This window comes from Kogia breviceps, chromosome 9, assembly GCF_026419965.1.
Source record: "Kogia breviceps isolate mKogBre1 chromosome 9, mKogBre1 haplotype 1, whole genome shotgun sequence".
Classification (NCBI taxonomy): domain Eukaryota; kingdom Metazoa; phylum Chordata; class Mammalia; order Artiodactyla; family Physeteridae; genus Kogia; species Kogia breviceps.
The window spans coordinates 86,863,944-86,880,136 of record NC_081318.1 but is presented as its reverse complement, the minus strand read 5'-3'; the positions used below and the strand labels follow the sequence as shown (position 1 = coordinate 86,880,136).

The following is a 16,193-nucleotide window of genomic DNA, read 5'->3' as shown; positions in this document are numbered from 1 at the left end:
ATTCTTAGCAGAGTGCCTAGGAGAAAGCCTGATAACATTTATTAGTGGATAAAAGAAGGTATTTCAAGTGGCAGCTGCCAAAACATGGGTACTGGGGCAGGAAAGTAAAAGTTGTCTCTCAGGGGTAACTACATGCCAGCTTTGATGGAATGGAACTCTGAGGACCTGCTGGTAAAAAGGGGCTGTGCTGGGCTTCCCTGGTGGCGCAGTGGTTGAGAGTCTGCCTGCCGATGCAGGGGACACGGGTTTGTGCCCCAGTCCGGGAAGATCCCACATGCTGCGGAGCAGCTGGGCCCATGAGCCATGGCCGCTGAGCCTGCGTGTCCGGAGCCTGTGTTCCGCAACGGGAGAGGCCACAACAGTGAGAGGCCTGAGTACCACAAAAAAAAAAAAAAAAAAAAGTGGCTGTGTTTACATTACCGAGGGTCTTGAATATAAGAGAGGTGTCTTTGAACTTTACCCTGTAGATATTTTTATCAGGGGTGTTATGATCAAGGATTCACTATGAGAAGACTGGATCACACATAGAAAGTGCCGCCTTTCTTGATGAACTTGGCATCGTTAGAAACTCCACTCGTACCCTAGCACCTGGCCACCTCCTGAAGCAGAAATTGTCTCACTAATAAATGTGAAAAGACTGATTTGATTTAAACCATAGGCATGTCAGTGCAGAATGAACACAATCTTATCTTTTTTTGTAGATTTGCTAAAAGATTATGAAGACATTTGTTTATCTTATGGTTTCATGAGTTATATTTAGAAGCTGGATATTTGAAGGAAACCCGGCATTTTATATAGTGTCCCCTGCCCCACCGTATTTCTTCTGTTCAAAACGCACTCACGTTGACAGCGTGGGTGACACCATCATGCCTCCTGAGTGAAGTACCCTCAGCATAAAACTCAGAGCAAAAGCACTATGTCGTTAAAGGAATTCAAAGCAGTGATTCATTTAAGGATTAAGGGAATATCGCAGGTTGCAAAGCTATCTAAGAACTCTGAAAGGAAACTTGCTTTTGCAAACCAATGACAAATAGTGAAACCAATGGCACTCGCTTTCTAATTCCCATGTTCCAGCATGGGTATAACTTCAGAAACTTTCCAGCAATGACTTTTGGGGATGCAGCATTAATAGGTCAAAGTTAACAATGATTTACAGAGAGTCAAGGTCCCCGCATCAGCACCAGTTGCACCAGCTGCCTGTGTTTTTAAGGTGATCAATGAACAAACATCAGTACGGAGTCCTGAAGAAACTTCATTGCCATAACCCAAAGCAATAAAATGTAAGATGGGACACTTACTGGTTGTTGAGGTTCAGAGGCTTCACTTTAGGGCAAATCTTTGTAACTATGGGCCATTAAAAGGAATGTACCGCTAAAGGTTACAGGTGTGCCAAGACAGCTATTGCTTCCCAAGGAGGTCGAGTGAGGTTAGGGGTAGAGCCTCTGGGGAGGTTGCCTTTTGCCTCTATCAGCCTCATTCATTTTAGCACAGTTTGATATAAAAATGCTATCACTTTGTAAGCGAAAGAAGGAGGGAAACACTGCCTTAAAATGTCTTAAAAGGGGAACTGGTTTAGTATATTTAAGTGCTTGTTTCAGATCATTTCTTGACAAAGGATAAGATGAATAAAAGAACTGAAAGTGTTAGAAGCACCTGAAAAACATAATAAAAAATGAAAGTAATGAAAGTTTAAAATGATAACTTAAGGCAATGAAAAATATAATCCAGGCCTCAGACTTATCCAAGGTTTTTCACACACAGATGAAACTGACATAATACCTTATATTTCCATGCTGATTCATGGCATAATATAATCTAGAGCTGGAAAAGTCTATTAAGACCATCTTTCCTTACAGTTTAGATGAGGAAGGGGCACAGGAAGACCAAGTGACTAGCTCAAGGGACACGATAGTTAGTGGATAAGCTGGAGACAGGCTCAGACGTGTTGTCCAATGCACTCTTCATTTAGTTTAAATCTCCTTGTATTAGGGCAAAACTGTAGAAGTCTTGGCTTTCCGTTTTAATTTGTATGTCTCCTAAATTCAAATGGCTATTCAGTGGCTACATAGTTGGTGGGGTGACTTTTGGTGGAAAAAATCTTAACTTGCTTTACTGATTGTTGAGTTTTATTTCATACTTATTAGGGAATTATACTTAAAATGTCATAAAAGACCTGCTAGATAAGCTTCTGAATCTCTAGAATAACTTTTCAACACCAGGGCCTATGGACATCATTAAGGACTTTGAGAGTCGTCAGGGCATTTTACCAAAGGTAAATAACTAACGACTTCCTAGAATGTCAGATTGCAGTGAGCACTAGGGAAAGTCACCAGTGACCTAGTCTGTATTTCCACCTGTGCCAGAGAAAGTGCACACAAAGAAACAAAGATTTTCAGCCCTGGAACAGAGCTGAAAGAGTAAGAGCCAGCAGCGTGCTGACCAGTGAGTTGTCTGCAATACAGACAAGGAAAACAGACTCGATGCCGTTAGGACAATATGAATAAAGGAAAGAAGGGTTGAAATGACTGTTCCTCTACTAGTGCTTCCTGGATTGCTACTATGGCAGATGTCCGGAGTATGTTCTACCTCCCAGTTTGTGAAGGGCCTGCACCTAAATTTATGAATTCCCTCAACAGGCTGCCAGCCTCCAACACCACTGTCCAAGCTGCCCATGCACGTCTACCCCATACATTTCAACATAACCTTCCTCACAGATTTTACAAGAGCGGGAGAATCAGTGTCATTTTTCTTTCATCACTTGTGTCAAAGTCCTTCTTGGGAACCTTTGGTGGGAAAGCAGGTTTTGGGGGCAGAGCAGGAAGCATCTGCGATGACGGTTATAGCTCTTTAATAAAACCTGGATGTCAGACTCAGACCTTCAGCTGGGGAGGCCCAAAGACTGACCTGTCAACGCCACTGCACATGGCCACTGGGGCATTTTTATAGAGCAAGCATCTGATCCACTCTGACTCCGAAGGCTGCCTTTTTTATCCTGGGCACAAAACCTCAGCAAGTATGACAGCAGTCAGTCAATGGCAGCAAATGCCTTGAACTTCCCAAATATACCAACATTTCCAGTTTTGGAGAAACTTCTAACATTATTTCCAACTTTCAATGTTTATCAATAATGTGGCAATGAACATCTTTCTATATAATTTTTTTTAATCCTTTAAAGAATTTTAAGTGCAACTGCCTGTTATGGTTCACTTTTATCCTAGGCTCTGGTTTGCAAACCATTTTGTTTTCCCTTGAGTCCAATTTTAAGGTCTGAAAAAAAAAGCTTAATATTTTGGATAATGGGACAAAAATGCTCAGGAAGGTTACCTGTTCTCAATTTAAATCAAGAAAGGTATTTCACATCGTGCTCAATGGTGAAAAACTGAAACTATTTCCACTAAGATCAGGAACAAGACAAGGTTGCCCACTCTCACCACTATTATTCAACATAGTTTTGGAAGTTTTAGCCACAGCAATCAGAGAAGAAAAACAAATAAAAGGAATCCAAATCGGAAAAGAAGAAGTAAAGCTGTCACTGTTTGCAGATGACATGTTACTATACATAAAGAATCCTAAAGATGCTACCAGAAAACTACTAGAGCTAATCAATGAATTTGTAAAGTAGCAGGATACAAAATTAATGCACAGAAATCTCTGGCATTCCTATACACTAATGATGAAAAATCTGAAAGTGAAATTAAGAAAACACTCCCATTTACCACTGCAACAAAAAGAATAAAATATCTAGGAATAAACCTACCTAAGGAGACAAAAGACCTGTATGCAGAAAACTATAAGACACTGATGAAAGAAATTAAAGATGATACAAATAGATGGAGAGATATACCATGTTCTTGGATTGGAAGAATCAACATTGTGAAAATGACTCTACTACCCAAGGCAATCTAAAGATTCAATGCAATCCCTATCAAACTACCACTGGCATTTTTCACAGAACTAGAACAAAAAATTTCACAATTTATATGGAAACACAAAAGACCCCGAATAGCCCAAGCAATCTTGAGAACAAAAAATGGAGCTGGAGGAATCAGGCTCCCTGACTTCAGACTATACTACAAAGCTACAGTAATCAAGACAGTATGGGACTGGCACAAAAACAGAAATATAGGTCAATGGAACAGGATAGAAAGCCCAGAGATAAACCCACACACATATGGTCACCTTATCTTTGATAAAGGAGGGAAGAATATACAGTGGAGAAAAGACAGCCTCTTCAATAAGTGGTGCTGGGAAAACTGGACAGCTACATGTAAAAGAATGAGATTAGAACACTCCCTAACACCATACACAAAAATAAGCTCAAAATGGATTAAAGACCTAAATGTAAGGCCAGAAATAGCAAACTCTTAGAGGAAACTTAGAACTTAGAACTTAGAACACTCTATGATATAAATCACAGCAAGATCCTTTTTGACCCACCTCCTAGAGAAATGGAAATAAAAACAAAAATAAACAAATGGGACCTAATGAAACTTAAAAGCTTTTGCACAGCAAATGATACCATACACAAGACCAAAAGACAACCCTCAGAATGGGAGAAAATATTTGCAAATGAAGCAACTAACAAAGGATTAATCTCCAGAATTTATAAGCAGCTCATGCAGCTCAATATCAAAAAAACAAACAACCCAATCCAAAAATGGGCAGAAGACCTAAATAGACATTTCTCCAAAGAAGATATACAGATTGCCAACAAACACAGGAAAGAATGCTCAACATCATTAATCATTAGAGAAATGCAAATCAAAACTACAATGAGATATCATCTCACACTGGTCAGAATGGCCATCATCAAAAAATCTACAAACAATAAATGCTGGAGAGGGTGTGGAGAAAAGGGAACACTTTTGCACTGCTGGTGTGAATGTAAATTCATACAGCCACTATGGAGAACAGTATGGAGGTTCCCTAAAAAAACTACAAATAGAACTACCATATGACCCAGTAATTCCACTAGTGGGCATATACCCTGACAAAACCATAATTCAAGAAGAGTCATGCACCAAAATGTTCATTGCAGTTCTATTTACAATACCCAGGAGATGGAAGCAACCTAAGTGTTCATCATCGGATGAATGGATAAGGAAGATGTGGCACATATATACAATGGAATATTACACAGCCATAAAAAGAAACGAAACTGAGTTATTTGTAGTGAGGTGGATGGACCTGGAGTCTGTCATACAGAGTGAAGTAAGTCAGAAAGAGAAAAACAAATACCGTATGCTAACACATATATATGGAATCTAAGAAAAAAAAAACACGTCATGATGAACCTAGGTGTAAGATGGGAATGGAGATGCAGACCTACTAGAGCATGGACTTGAGGATGTGGGGAGGGGGAAGGGTAAGCTGGGACGAAGTGAGAGAGTAGCATGGACATATACACACTACCAAATGTGAAATAGACAGCTAGTGGGAAGCAGCTGCACAGAACAGGGAGATCAGCTCGGTGCTTTGTGACTGCCTAGAGGGGTGGGATAGGGAGGGTGGGAGTGAGACACAAGAGGGAGGAGATATGGCAATATATGTATACTACAGCTGATTCACTTTGTTATACAGCACAAACTAACACAACACTGTAAAGCAATTATACTCCAATAAAGATGTTAAAATAAATAAGTAAATAAATAAATAAATGGAAAGAAAGGTATTTCTGCACCTCATATAGAAGGCTTCTAAGATCTGTCTACTCCCCAACAACAGTTGGCCTCCTGGCTTTGGAAGGAAGTAATATTGCTCCCTAATTACATTCATAGTATAAAAAAGTTCTTTTTTATTTTTTGGGGAAATAATATTGTGAAAAAAATATGTGAGGCTTTGATGAAGAGCCCTACTAAACTCCAGACAACGAATAAGCCAGGAACTCTACTTTTCCAAGTTCCCAACTGGTTCAACATCTGGCCTTCTTGGCAAGGTTGCTGCCTGGGCTGAACAAGCTGTGGAAGGGCACTCCTTTTCTGTCTGCACGGTGGGGAAGTTTACATTGGGTTCTCCATCTCTCCTCTCTTCTCTGATCTATTCAACAGAGACATGAAGTTTGCAGGATATCCTAAAAGGCACAGCTCTGAGCCTGAATTCTGATGTTTGCCCTGACTCTTCTAGTCTATTGGTTAGTGATTTCTGGGGAGACTTCCAGCCTGAAGCCTCATTAAAGGCCCGCTCTGCTGGACTGGCATGCGGCTCTCACTGCCCCCAGCCCTGGCCCAGGGGGTCAGCACGGCGGGGGGGCGGAGCTGGCCCTCAGAGATGCTCATCTGCTGCCCGCATTTAGCTGCTCTGGGAGAGTGGCGAGCTCTGACTAGTGGCTGACTGAACTGACAGCAATGTGAACTCTGCGCCCCCCCGAGAAGAGCGAACTGATGGAACACAGTGATAATTCCCGGCAGGCAAGGTGGTCTGGACAGCAATGACCACACACGTAGTGCTCACTCTGAGTCAGGGCTCTTCTAAGCACTTTCGTGTGCTAATTCATTCAACCCTCACATCAACCCGATGACATAGGTATGAAAATGATCGTCTCTTTACATTCAAGGAAACTAAGGCCCAAAGAGGTTGTATAACTTCCCCAAGGTCACAGAGCTAGTCAACGATGGAGCCAGTTTTCAAATCCAGGCAGTAAAATGGGTTGTGAGCCATGCCACTCCCTCGCCTAGATGTGATGGTGCCCCTATCAAAGGCATAAATAACAGCGCTCTGTCCGCTAAGGAGAGGATCTCAGTAGCCTGAAAAATAAACCACAAATGTGTTCAAGATCCTTGGGCCCAGATAAGACATGAAGAGAAAAACGACACCAGCCCTGGAAATGACTGTGACTCTTGAATATCAGAACAGTAACACGCTCTCCCAGGCTCACAGAGCCCAAGGAGCCTTGATATTCTGGCAGCGGATGTGTGGCACAGGAGGTGGCACTTCGCCCTTCAGAATTAAGAGTTGAAAATTATTACGGAAGTTAAGTATGAAGTAGCATCAGGTCTAGAAACCTTTCAGGTGCACGTTGCAAATTACAGACTGTAAACATGTTCTTCCCTGAACACAGGGACACCCTGTGTTTATATACACTATTGATACGATGTATGGAATGGATAACTAATGAGAACCTACTGTGTAGCTCAGGGAACTCTACTCGGTGCTCTGTGGTGACCTAAATAGGAAGGAAATCCAAAAAGAAGGAGGGGAATACATGTATACGTATGGCTGATTCACTTTGCGTACAGTAGAAACTAACACAATATAGTAAAGCAACTACACTTCAATAAATTTTTTTTAAAAGGTTTCTTAAATTAAAAAGAAATAAATAAGTGAAAAAAGAAGCTAGGAAGCATCATGAACTCTAGAACAGATTTCCACTCTCCAGGGTGATGCAAAATAATACCATTTCGAAAATGGTTAGAATTACTTTTTTTTTTTTTTTTTTTTTTTTGTGGTATGCGGGCCTCTCACTGTTGTGGCCTTTCCCGTTGCAGAGCACAGGCTCCGGACGCGCAGGCTCAGTGGCCATGGCTCACGGGCCCAGCCGCTCCGCAGCATGTGGGATCTTCCCGGACCGGGGCACGAACCCGTGTCCCCTGCATCGGCAGGCGGATTCTCAATCACTGCGCCACCAGGGAAGCCCAGAATTACTCTTTTGAGGTCAGTCTAACGTCACTTGGTAGGAAGAAAAATCCACGTTTAATTGTAAGCATTTGCACCTGGTGTTTGCCAAACCTGTCCACGCATGGGTCTTATTTGCAAGAGACAAATCCTCTGTGGCTTCCTTATGCAATAAGTATACACGTGTACACATGCACGCATGCACACACACACACACACACACACATCCTCCTACACGTTTAGCAATAATGCTGTCACACTTCAAATAAAGCTGAGACCTTAAATACATGCTTAATACTTTCATTGTGGTAGTACACTTAATTTTATTCCAGTCCTTTAGGTATCCTGCCCCAATAAACAATTTGAATGCCTGGAATAGCTACAAAAGCTCTCTGTGAACATTTTCCCAAGTGTAAATTACTGGAAGACTGTTTATATAATTCAAGAAAATCTTGTGTCCTTTTAATCTTGCTGAATCCACCACACTACTGACAGAATCCTGCCTTTACTCTACGCTTAAGGACTGGATTTATTTCTTTAGCTTATCATGAAGAAAAAGATAATGAAATCGTACTTTCAGATGTACGTAATTTAGCTTCTGCACATTTTCACCTTTCACAAAGTTTAATGCTTCTATAGTTTCCACTCTTGAATTTGTCAAAGCTAAAGCTAAACAGGGCAATTCTCTCCATTTAGTCCTGGTAGTATTTTGCTAACGTTAACCTTATCATAAAAAGTTCTTATTCATTCTCAACAATTTGATTTCTTGAGCACTGTTTGATACCCGCACCCCTTGCCATGTGCTGGGGACAACCACAATTCATAAGAATTTCAGGAGCACAGCATGACTCAATTATTGTTTCTCCTAATGCTCTCTGTTATGGTGTTTCTATCCACAACATTTCGGGCCAAATCACTTGTTCATGAAAAATGAACACGTTTTCCTATCACTTCTGTCCTACTGCTTGCTGGCTGATGAGTGACTTCTGGAATAGTGTTGCTGAAAGGAAAACCACTGAGGAAGCTGAGAATCTGCAAAGATGATCTCTCGGAAGAGAGAAACGACCTCTGACTGTCACCTGTTGTACAGACTCTTGGAACCTTAGATTTGGAGGAACCTGGGAAGGTGAAATCATCTACTTCTCCCCCATCCATTACTTCTACCGAGGCACTGGGACCTCTGGACCCACGGGGCTGTCTGATTAAGTTATTTACTTAAATATTTATTTATTTATTTATTTTTTACCGAAGTATAGTTGACCCACAACACTCTGTTAGCTCCAGGTACACAACATAGTGATTTGATATTTTTATACATTACAGAATGATCAGCTCAATCCACAGGACAGCGTTAAAGGTCTCCTAACTGTGTCTCATGCTTCCACTCTGGCTGTCTTCCTGATTTCATGTTTCATAAGCGTCTGGATTCATCTTTTAAAAATATACATCAGATATCTGTCTACCGCTTCAAACCTTCCAATGGTTCCCATGGATTTAGACTATAATCCACGCTTCCTCCCAAGGGTGTGTGAAGCCCTGCACAGCCTGGCTCCTGCCTAGTTCTATGTCCTGGTCTCACGTTGCTCGCGTTCACTAGACCACAGAGGTACTGGGCTTCTGTATGTGTATCTATATACACATAATCTGTATATAAACATACATATATATTTAATTGAAGTATAGTGGACTTACAAGTTTATATTTGTTTCAGGTACGCAACATAGTGATTTGATATTTTTATAGATTATGCACCATAAAAAGTGATAGTTTTATTGACTGTCTTCCGTGGACTGTACATTACATCCCCGTGACTTATTTATTTTATAAGTGGAAGTTTGAACCACTTGATTCCTCTCACCTATCTCACCCATCCCCCTCCCCCTCCCCCCTGGCCACCACTAGTTTGTTCTCTGTATCTAGGAGTCTGTTTCTGTTTTGTCCGTTTGTGTGTTTATTTGCCTTGTTCTTCAGATTCCACGTATACGTGAAACCAAACATTTTCTGTATATTTCTTGAATGCTGAGCACCTTCCCACATCAAGGCTTCTTCCTGGACTGCTTTTCCCTCAGATCCTTTGTGTAGCTGGTTTCACTCTACGGAAGGGGAGCGCCTCTCCCCTCAGGTCAAAATTCCCACATCACGCTGCATTGTTTTCTTCCCAGTTTAAAACGAAAGAAGAGCTGTTATGGGGGCTGTGGGTTTGGGAGGACATTAGCTGTGGTCCTGCATTCTTTCTGAGCCGAAGTCGGCAACATTTGGCTAAGCAAGTGTTAAGGACGCCTTATTTGGGCCCAGAGGCTGCGACTTTGGGGCTCCACATTTATGAATACAACAGTCCTCTGATCTACTTGTCCAGGATCCCCACCACCAGAACAATAAAAACAATAGCTCTTATTCAAAAGCAGGCAAAGCAGACACTTACTTATGGTGGATCCGGACTCTGGCCTGTTCAGGGAGCTGATGATGACAAAGCCGAAACCCTCGTTCTCTTTGCGGTGAATGACCACGTCACTGGTCTGCAGGCTGTGGGAGGCGAAGCCTTCGGGGGGAGAGGCGCTGCTGTTGGTATGAGTGTTGGTGTAGGTTGCGTAGTCGCTGCGAGGAGAGCTGTGGTGGGTCGACACGGAGCCTGGACTCCTCCCGTTCTCTGGGCAGGGCTCCCCTGGAACACACATCATACACAGGCACCTGGTTATTTAGCAAGGGTCTTGATGAAGGAGTGCCTCCTGTGTACTGGGCACTATTCTAGACACTGGCATTGTTACCAGACTGGTTGACTGGCCTCCATTCCTCCCCCCCACCCCCAGGATGTGAAGAGTATCTGAAAAGCTACAAATCTGGCTATGGACCCCCGCTAGGTCTTGTTCCTTTCCAGCCTTCACAGCAAACACAGGTAAAACCCCTCCTCAGCTTCCCCTGTGCCGCTACTTGTTTATAACTTCTTGGTGAGACTGCAACCCGCCAAGACAATGCCTAGTTTTAAATATCAGGCTTCTTAGTTTCACAACAATAACTGATCTAAGAAGATCAAAAAACAGATAGACAGACTCTTCAACTGTGCTATGCATAAAACCCACTTAAAGAACTTGTAAGAAATATGCATCATCAGAGTCCACCCAAGGAGTTTTTTCAGTAGATCTAGGAACAACTGGGCACAGGAATCTGGATGAAGTTTCAAGGCCACACTTTGAGAAGTGCTGATTGTAGTTGGGGTTATCAGCCCAGAGGCTGTCCATGTAAAGTGACCTACCATAATTTTACTAAAAAGCCATGGGTTTATTTAATTCTGTGATATTCTATTAGCTTAGAAGTGTTCATTCACTTTGTGTAGCTGGGAAACATACTTCTTAGTTTGCTCACTCTAGGATCAAATCTAACAATGATATCAGGCTGAGGAATGATGAATTTTGAATCTCTAAGGCAGGTGTTGGAGGCCTTGCTCATTTACATTCTATATTATTGTAAAATATACCTTATTGTCAACCAGATAAACCAAGCCAATACTTCCATGAGAAAGCAAGTATATTTATAGGGAGAAATGATAGAAAGTTGGCAGCCAAGAGAACCTTGTTTTTAAACTGAAAGTTGATCTATCATCCAAGAAAGAATTTTGTCATTTTACTATAATACCTAGGTTCTGGTATTTGGATTTAAAAAAAAAAAAACTTAAGCAGGCACGTAGAATACTGTAATTAGAAATAGGACCGTTTCATGTCCATCTTACAACTTTATTAGTGTACTCAAAAGATGTTTATGGAACAGAGGAACACTAAGATAGAAAATAATGATAATTAGTAATTCCTTTTTGGGTCTTTAGATATGGTCTCCTATTTAGAATACTGGCAGTTGTCTCATATGGCAAGTTAAAAATAATTAGCCAAAGGTTCCAATGAAGGCTTTTAATGTAAGGTGCAATTCCATTCTGAAATGAAAAATCATTTCATTTCAAAAATCAAAATCAGTTTAAAAATCAGGGAACAAGAACACTGACTATAAGAGATGTTTTGTTACACTGATAGCTAAAGAAAATGGAGCTGCATTTAGTCAAATACTCAGATTTAAAAATGGTCTTTACAAAAATGTATTCATTTCTTGTCTGTGATTACAGAACGAATAAGACCCAGGCTACTGCTTATTACCATTTGATAAATTTGAATTTTTCTGTAATATTTAATCCATCAGGTTTTAATCAATCAGAAAACAAATGGAAGTTTTCATATGTTAGAAATGTACTGATGTGATAAAAGAGCAAAATGTCAGTGTCAAAGCTTTCCCCTCTTTTCCACCAGGATTTCAAACTACCTGTAAAATGAACCTTCTCCACTAGAAAACTTCATCCAAAGACAAGCTGTTATTGTCTTGGTGAAGCACATATCCTTTATCAGTCCTTATACAAGTTGGAAATAAAGTGATTACAGATAGTCAGGAAGAAGAAAAACAAACAATTATTATGCTGCAAAATTAAATTGAAAATCTCCCTGAGTTATTGGACCAAATCAGTAACTAAATGTCATAGGCAGTGACAAGAGAGATCTCATTTTCTGGCTGTCATATTTTAGGGGGTTGAGAGCTGCGGTTGTCAGTAAAGCAGCAACAAAGAAAAATTATCTGTCTTTGCAGTAAGTGGCTCGGAGTGGCTATGCCGCAGGTTCCAAAGGGAGAAAGAAAGAAAATCATTGCCTAAGTCAATGTGCGTGTCCCTGGGTGAGTGAAGGAGTCAAATACATTAACAGAATACTTTCCTATTGCTTCTGCATGTCTCTTTCAACCTCTAGAACAAAGTTCTTTATCTTTAACACCATGAGCCCATTTAAAACCAGGGAGTTAAGAAGACTTCCAATGATTGACTTTGAGGGATATAACTGATTCCACCTCATTTTTCCACTTGGCTGGCTCTAGACGCAAATGAGACTGTCTTCTCTCCAACAACACTTCCTGTTATAGGGGATGAACAATGTTGTTTTAGAATAATATAGTAAAATGTCAGAAAGTGACTAAAAACCACGTGCAATTTTCTTCTTCTTCTTTTTTTTTTAACACACTAACTCCCAGCATCCTTGACTCATCCTCTGGCTCGCATGCAAATGGGTGTACAGAATTCAGTCACTTAATATCTATTCAAGTCAAATAATTAATTTTTAGGTTTTAGCTTCTGTTTTGTCCTCACCAGTCATACTGGAAATCATCACTGTGCTGACTGGGAGAGGGTCTCCATTTGGGAAGGCAGGAGCCATTGATAATGTCCTCCAGGTGAGATGGTTTTGACTAGAACAGTCAACTGCTGGCCAGGAGCTGCTCCTGGTCTGCAGACCCATTTATTATTCCTGCCCAATGCCGGTCTAGACTTTGTTTAATAATTGTTAAAATTAATTCCAATGTTTTTAAATAGGGTGATTTTACAGAAAGCTGGATTTCTAGTTTCTCTTGAAATATTTGCTAATAATCAACTAGAGTTGGGCAATTGCTGCTCCCTTGACTGAGTACGCAATATGCAAGTCTCAACTACTCCCCTGTGTCTCTTGCAAATTCCTGATTTGCTCATTTACCCGTGAAGTGAGGAGCACGCAGGGCCAAAGGGACTTGTTCAACTGGATCCCTTGTTTCCCTTCAAGATCACAGACTGGGTACCAGGGCTCTATGTAACCAAACAGACCTTGCCTGCTTCCAGGTTGTGCCTAAAGATAGGACTTCCCCCTGGAAGGATGTGCAAATCTTGTCTTGAAGCACGGCTGAGGCAACAGGGTATGTGTGTGGTAGAGCTTGGACACTTGCCCTGGAGTGCCCACGGGCGAAGTGCATCCCTGTGGTGCCTGGCAGGCTGGGGTCCTGTGCATGTTAGGGGCTGGCCTTCCTGCAGGCATTTGAGTTTCTGCACTCCTGCCTTATGCTCATCAAGGCAGACAAATTATTTAAATGGGTGACATGCTCATAGACAAAGAGTAAGGGATTGTATTTAGAATTAACAGAAAGTGTAGCAACCAGGAGCAGGGAATTCACTAGCACCCTAAACACTGGCTAAACTTTTTACCCAGCTCCCAAGAAAACGTTCCCTTTCTCAGTATCAGCCCAAGAATTAGACTTTCCCTTAGGTGTTAGAAAAAAAAGGATGCTGATAGCTTTAAGATGGACTCTAACATGTTTTGATTAAGTCATAAAACTTTCTTTCACATCAATTCTAGATTTACACTTTCGGAAATTCCTCAGAGACACTCTTCTCTCAGATGAATCGTATGTATTCAAAATAATGTGTCACTACGTTGAACGTCTCAAAGTTGAGTTACTAAACATGTAAATATTTACACTTTCAGTGTAACAATTAAAGCCACTCTTCTACTATCCTTGGGAAAGAATAACTAAATATCGGAGCTGGTAGCATGGATAAGGCACCTCTCAAAACTAGTTTAAGGTGCAAAATCTGTGCTAAAATTATCTGGTAAACAAAATTGGATACATTACTGGATGTTTTCATCCTTTATCCTTTACATTTTCATCCACCATTTCTCACTTTTGAGGATCTAGTTTGCTATGGCCTAATTGAAAATTTTGCCTTTCTATCTTTAGTGCGTACACTTTTTTTGGTATGTTAACATTTGGAGCAGGTTTTTATTTTAATTTTTGCCCAGTGTAACTAACCAGTCTGTATCTCTCATAATTAATGCTTTTTTTTTTTTTTTTCTTCTCTTCAGCGTCCACTAGAAAACCAGTGCCCAGTGTCTTCTGAGGTGAGGCAGGACATTTGTACAAGTGGAGGCAGGCGTAAGGCTGACCTCCCTTCTGCCCAGCTCTTTTTCCATTATAGTACTCCTTTGTGCAAGAAGATGGTGACACTGTCTGTCTTCTCGTTCATCTTCTGTCTCTTCACAGTCCGATTACTCATTTCCCCTCAGCTTTGAACCATCTCATCATAAGCCAAGCTTGCACCTCCCACTGCATTTGCTTAAGAAAGCATAATAACGATGATAACAAGAACCCTTAAAATGGCATATCCACTGTCATATCCATTTGTAGCTATCTCTCTCACTGTTGGAGAAATGGCAGCTATGAAGAAAGGCTGTCTTCCTAGGCCCGTTTAAAAAACCTGCTCCATCCTATTTCTAGGCATTGACTTTACTATCAAAGTATCCTTTGCTGAACTTAATCGTTTTCAATACTCATGAAGCTTTCAAGGAAGAGTGGGCTGAACTAACTTGGAAACTCTCCTGGTGTGAATGAGCTGTCTGCAGCAGAACATTTTCAAAAATGAAATGCACTTGAAATGCACCTGAAAGCCTAAATGAGTAAAGTTGGTAAGAACTGCAGCAAAGAGCATCTTCATGGAAGTTACATGATCGACAAATTGCAAGAATACATTTTTGAAGCATTTGGCCTACACTCCAACAGCCTGGGTTAATTAGAACAAAATTTAATTTGCGATAATCAGCTAGTGGCAAGGAGAGCATGAAATTATGCTGGTGCATTAGTTTTTGCACTTTGCAGTGTATTTCCTTATAAATCAGTATTTTTAAACTTATCTTTGGGTTACAGAACATACAGCACAGCAAACTTTTTATTAAAAATCACTTTGGAGTGTGAGAGACAGTTAAATGTTAACAGAGCAAACATTGTCTTCCTCAGGGCATCTCGCCCAAGGTGAAGGCATAATTCAAGGTGTTTTACTTCACTGGGTCAAGTGGTCTCCCATGAATTTCTGAAGACGATGAAAGACGAATTTGCACCTCTTAGCAAAACCTCCATAATACAAGACCTATAGCGGTCTCTACTGGTAAGGGCTGATAATTCTTCTGACTTAGCCTTTTAAGTGATAGCTCTTGCTCAAAATCTAGTTTCTACAAGACTTGAATAGAAAAGGATTTTTAGTTCGACTAATATATCTTATCCTCTCGAGTGATTCACAGCTGTGATTAGCTGGTGGCCCTTCTTAAAAAATTCAAATGTGTTATGATAATAGCACATATGGAAGACTCCTTATGTTAGGGAGTGACATTTGCTAAAGGTTGGTCTAGTCTTTGAATTCACTGGACAGGGGGTTGGTGGTAGAGTAAAGAAAGAAGCACTGGCTGGGGAGATGGGTCTCTGCATGATCACTGACTCACTGCAGACCACCAGGACATCTACTGAACCTCTGGGCCTCAGTTTGTCATCTGTAACACAAGGGAGTTCATGTTGCTCTTTCTAAGGTCCCTCCTAATTCCAGTATTGATCATTCTGTATGAGGAGCAGTCCAGGGCTGAGTAGAGAGGCCAGCAGGCCACCGGGGCAGGTGACAACAGAACATCTTTGGCACTGTCGCTCCTGTAATTCACAGAGCAATGCACAGGCAGTTTAGGACAATATTCCCAATGTTACTGAGTACTCAGAGGATAAAAAACAGTATAATGCTTGTAGTGGACATATTCCTTATAAACAGAAATCTTTTTTGGGGGGGTTGAGAGATGGTAAAGAGAGCTAAATTGAATCATAATATGACTAAGAGGGCTGACTTTTAAAAGTATTTCTTTGGTGGATTCTTTTATGAAGATGTAAAGGTTGTAAAGGGAATAATTACTTCTAATTTCTGTTTCATAACTTAGGAGTTATATGAA

At 40.9% G+C, this 16,193-nt stretch overlaps 1 protein-coding gene across 11 annotated transcripts in view; it reads right to left on the bottom strand.

Annotated features, from left to right (window-relative positions):
- MAGI2 (membrane associated guanylate kinase, WW and PDZ domain containing 2) overlaps positions 1-16,193 on the bottom strand; it is a 1,353,221-nt gene that overhangs the window by 127,777 nt on the left and 1,209,251 nt on the right. For all 11 annotated transcript variants that reach the window (XM_067042757.1, XM_067042759.1, XM_067042752.1 and 8 more), the window contains one exon: positions 10,034-10,273. In XM_067042757.1, coding sequence (XP_066898858.1) covers positions 10,034-10,273 — 240 coding nt within the window. The remainder of the gene's footprint in view (positions 1-10,033; positions 10,274-16,193) is intronic.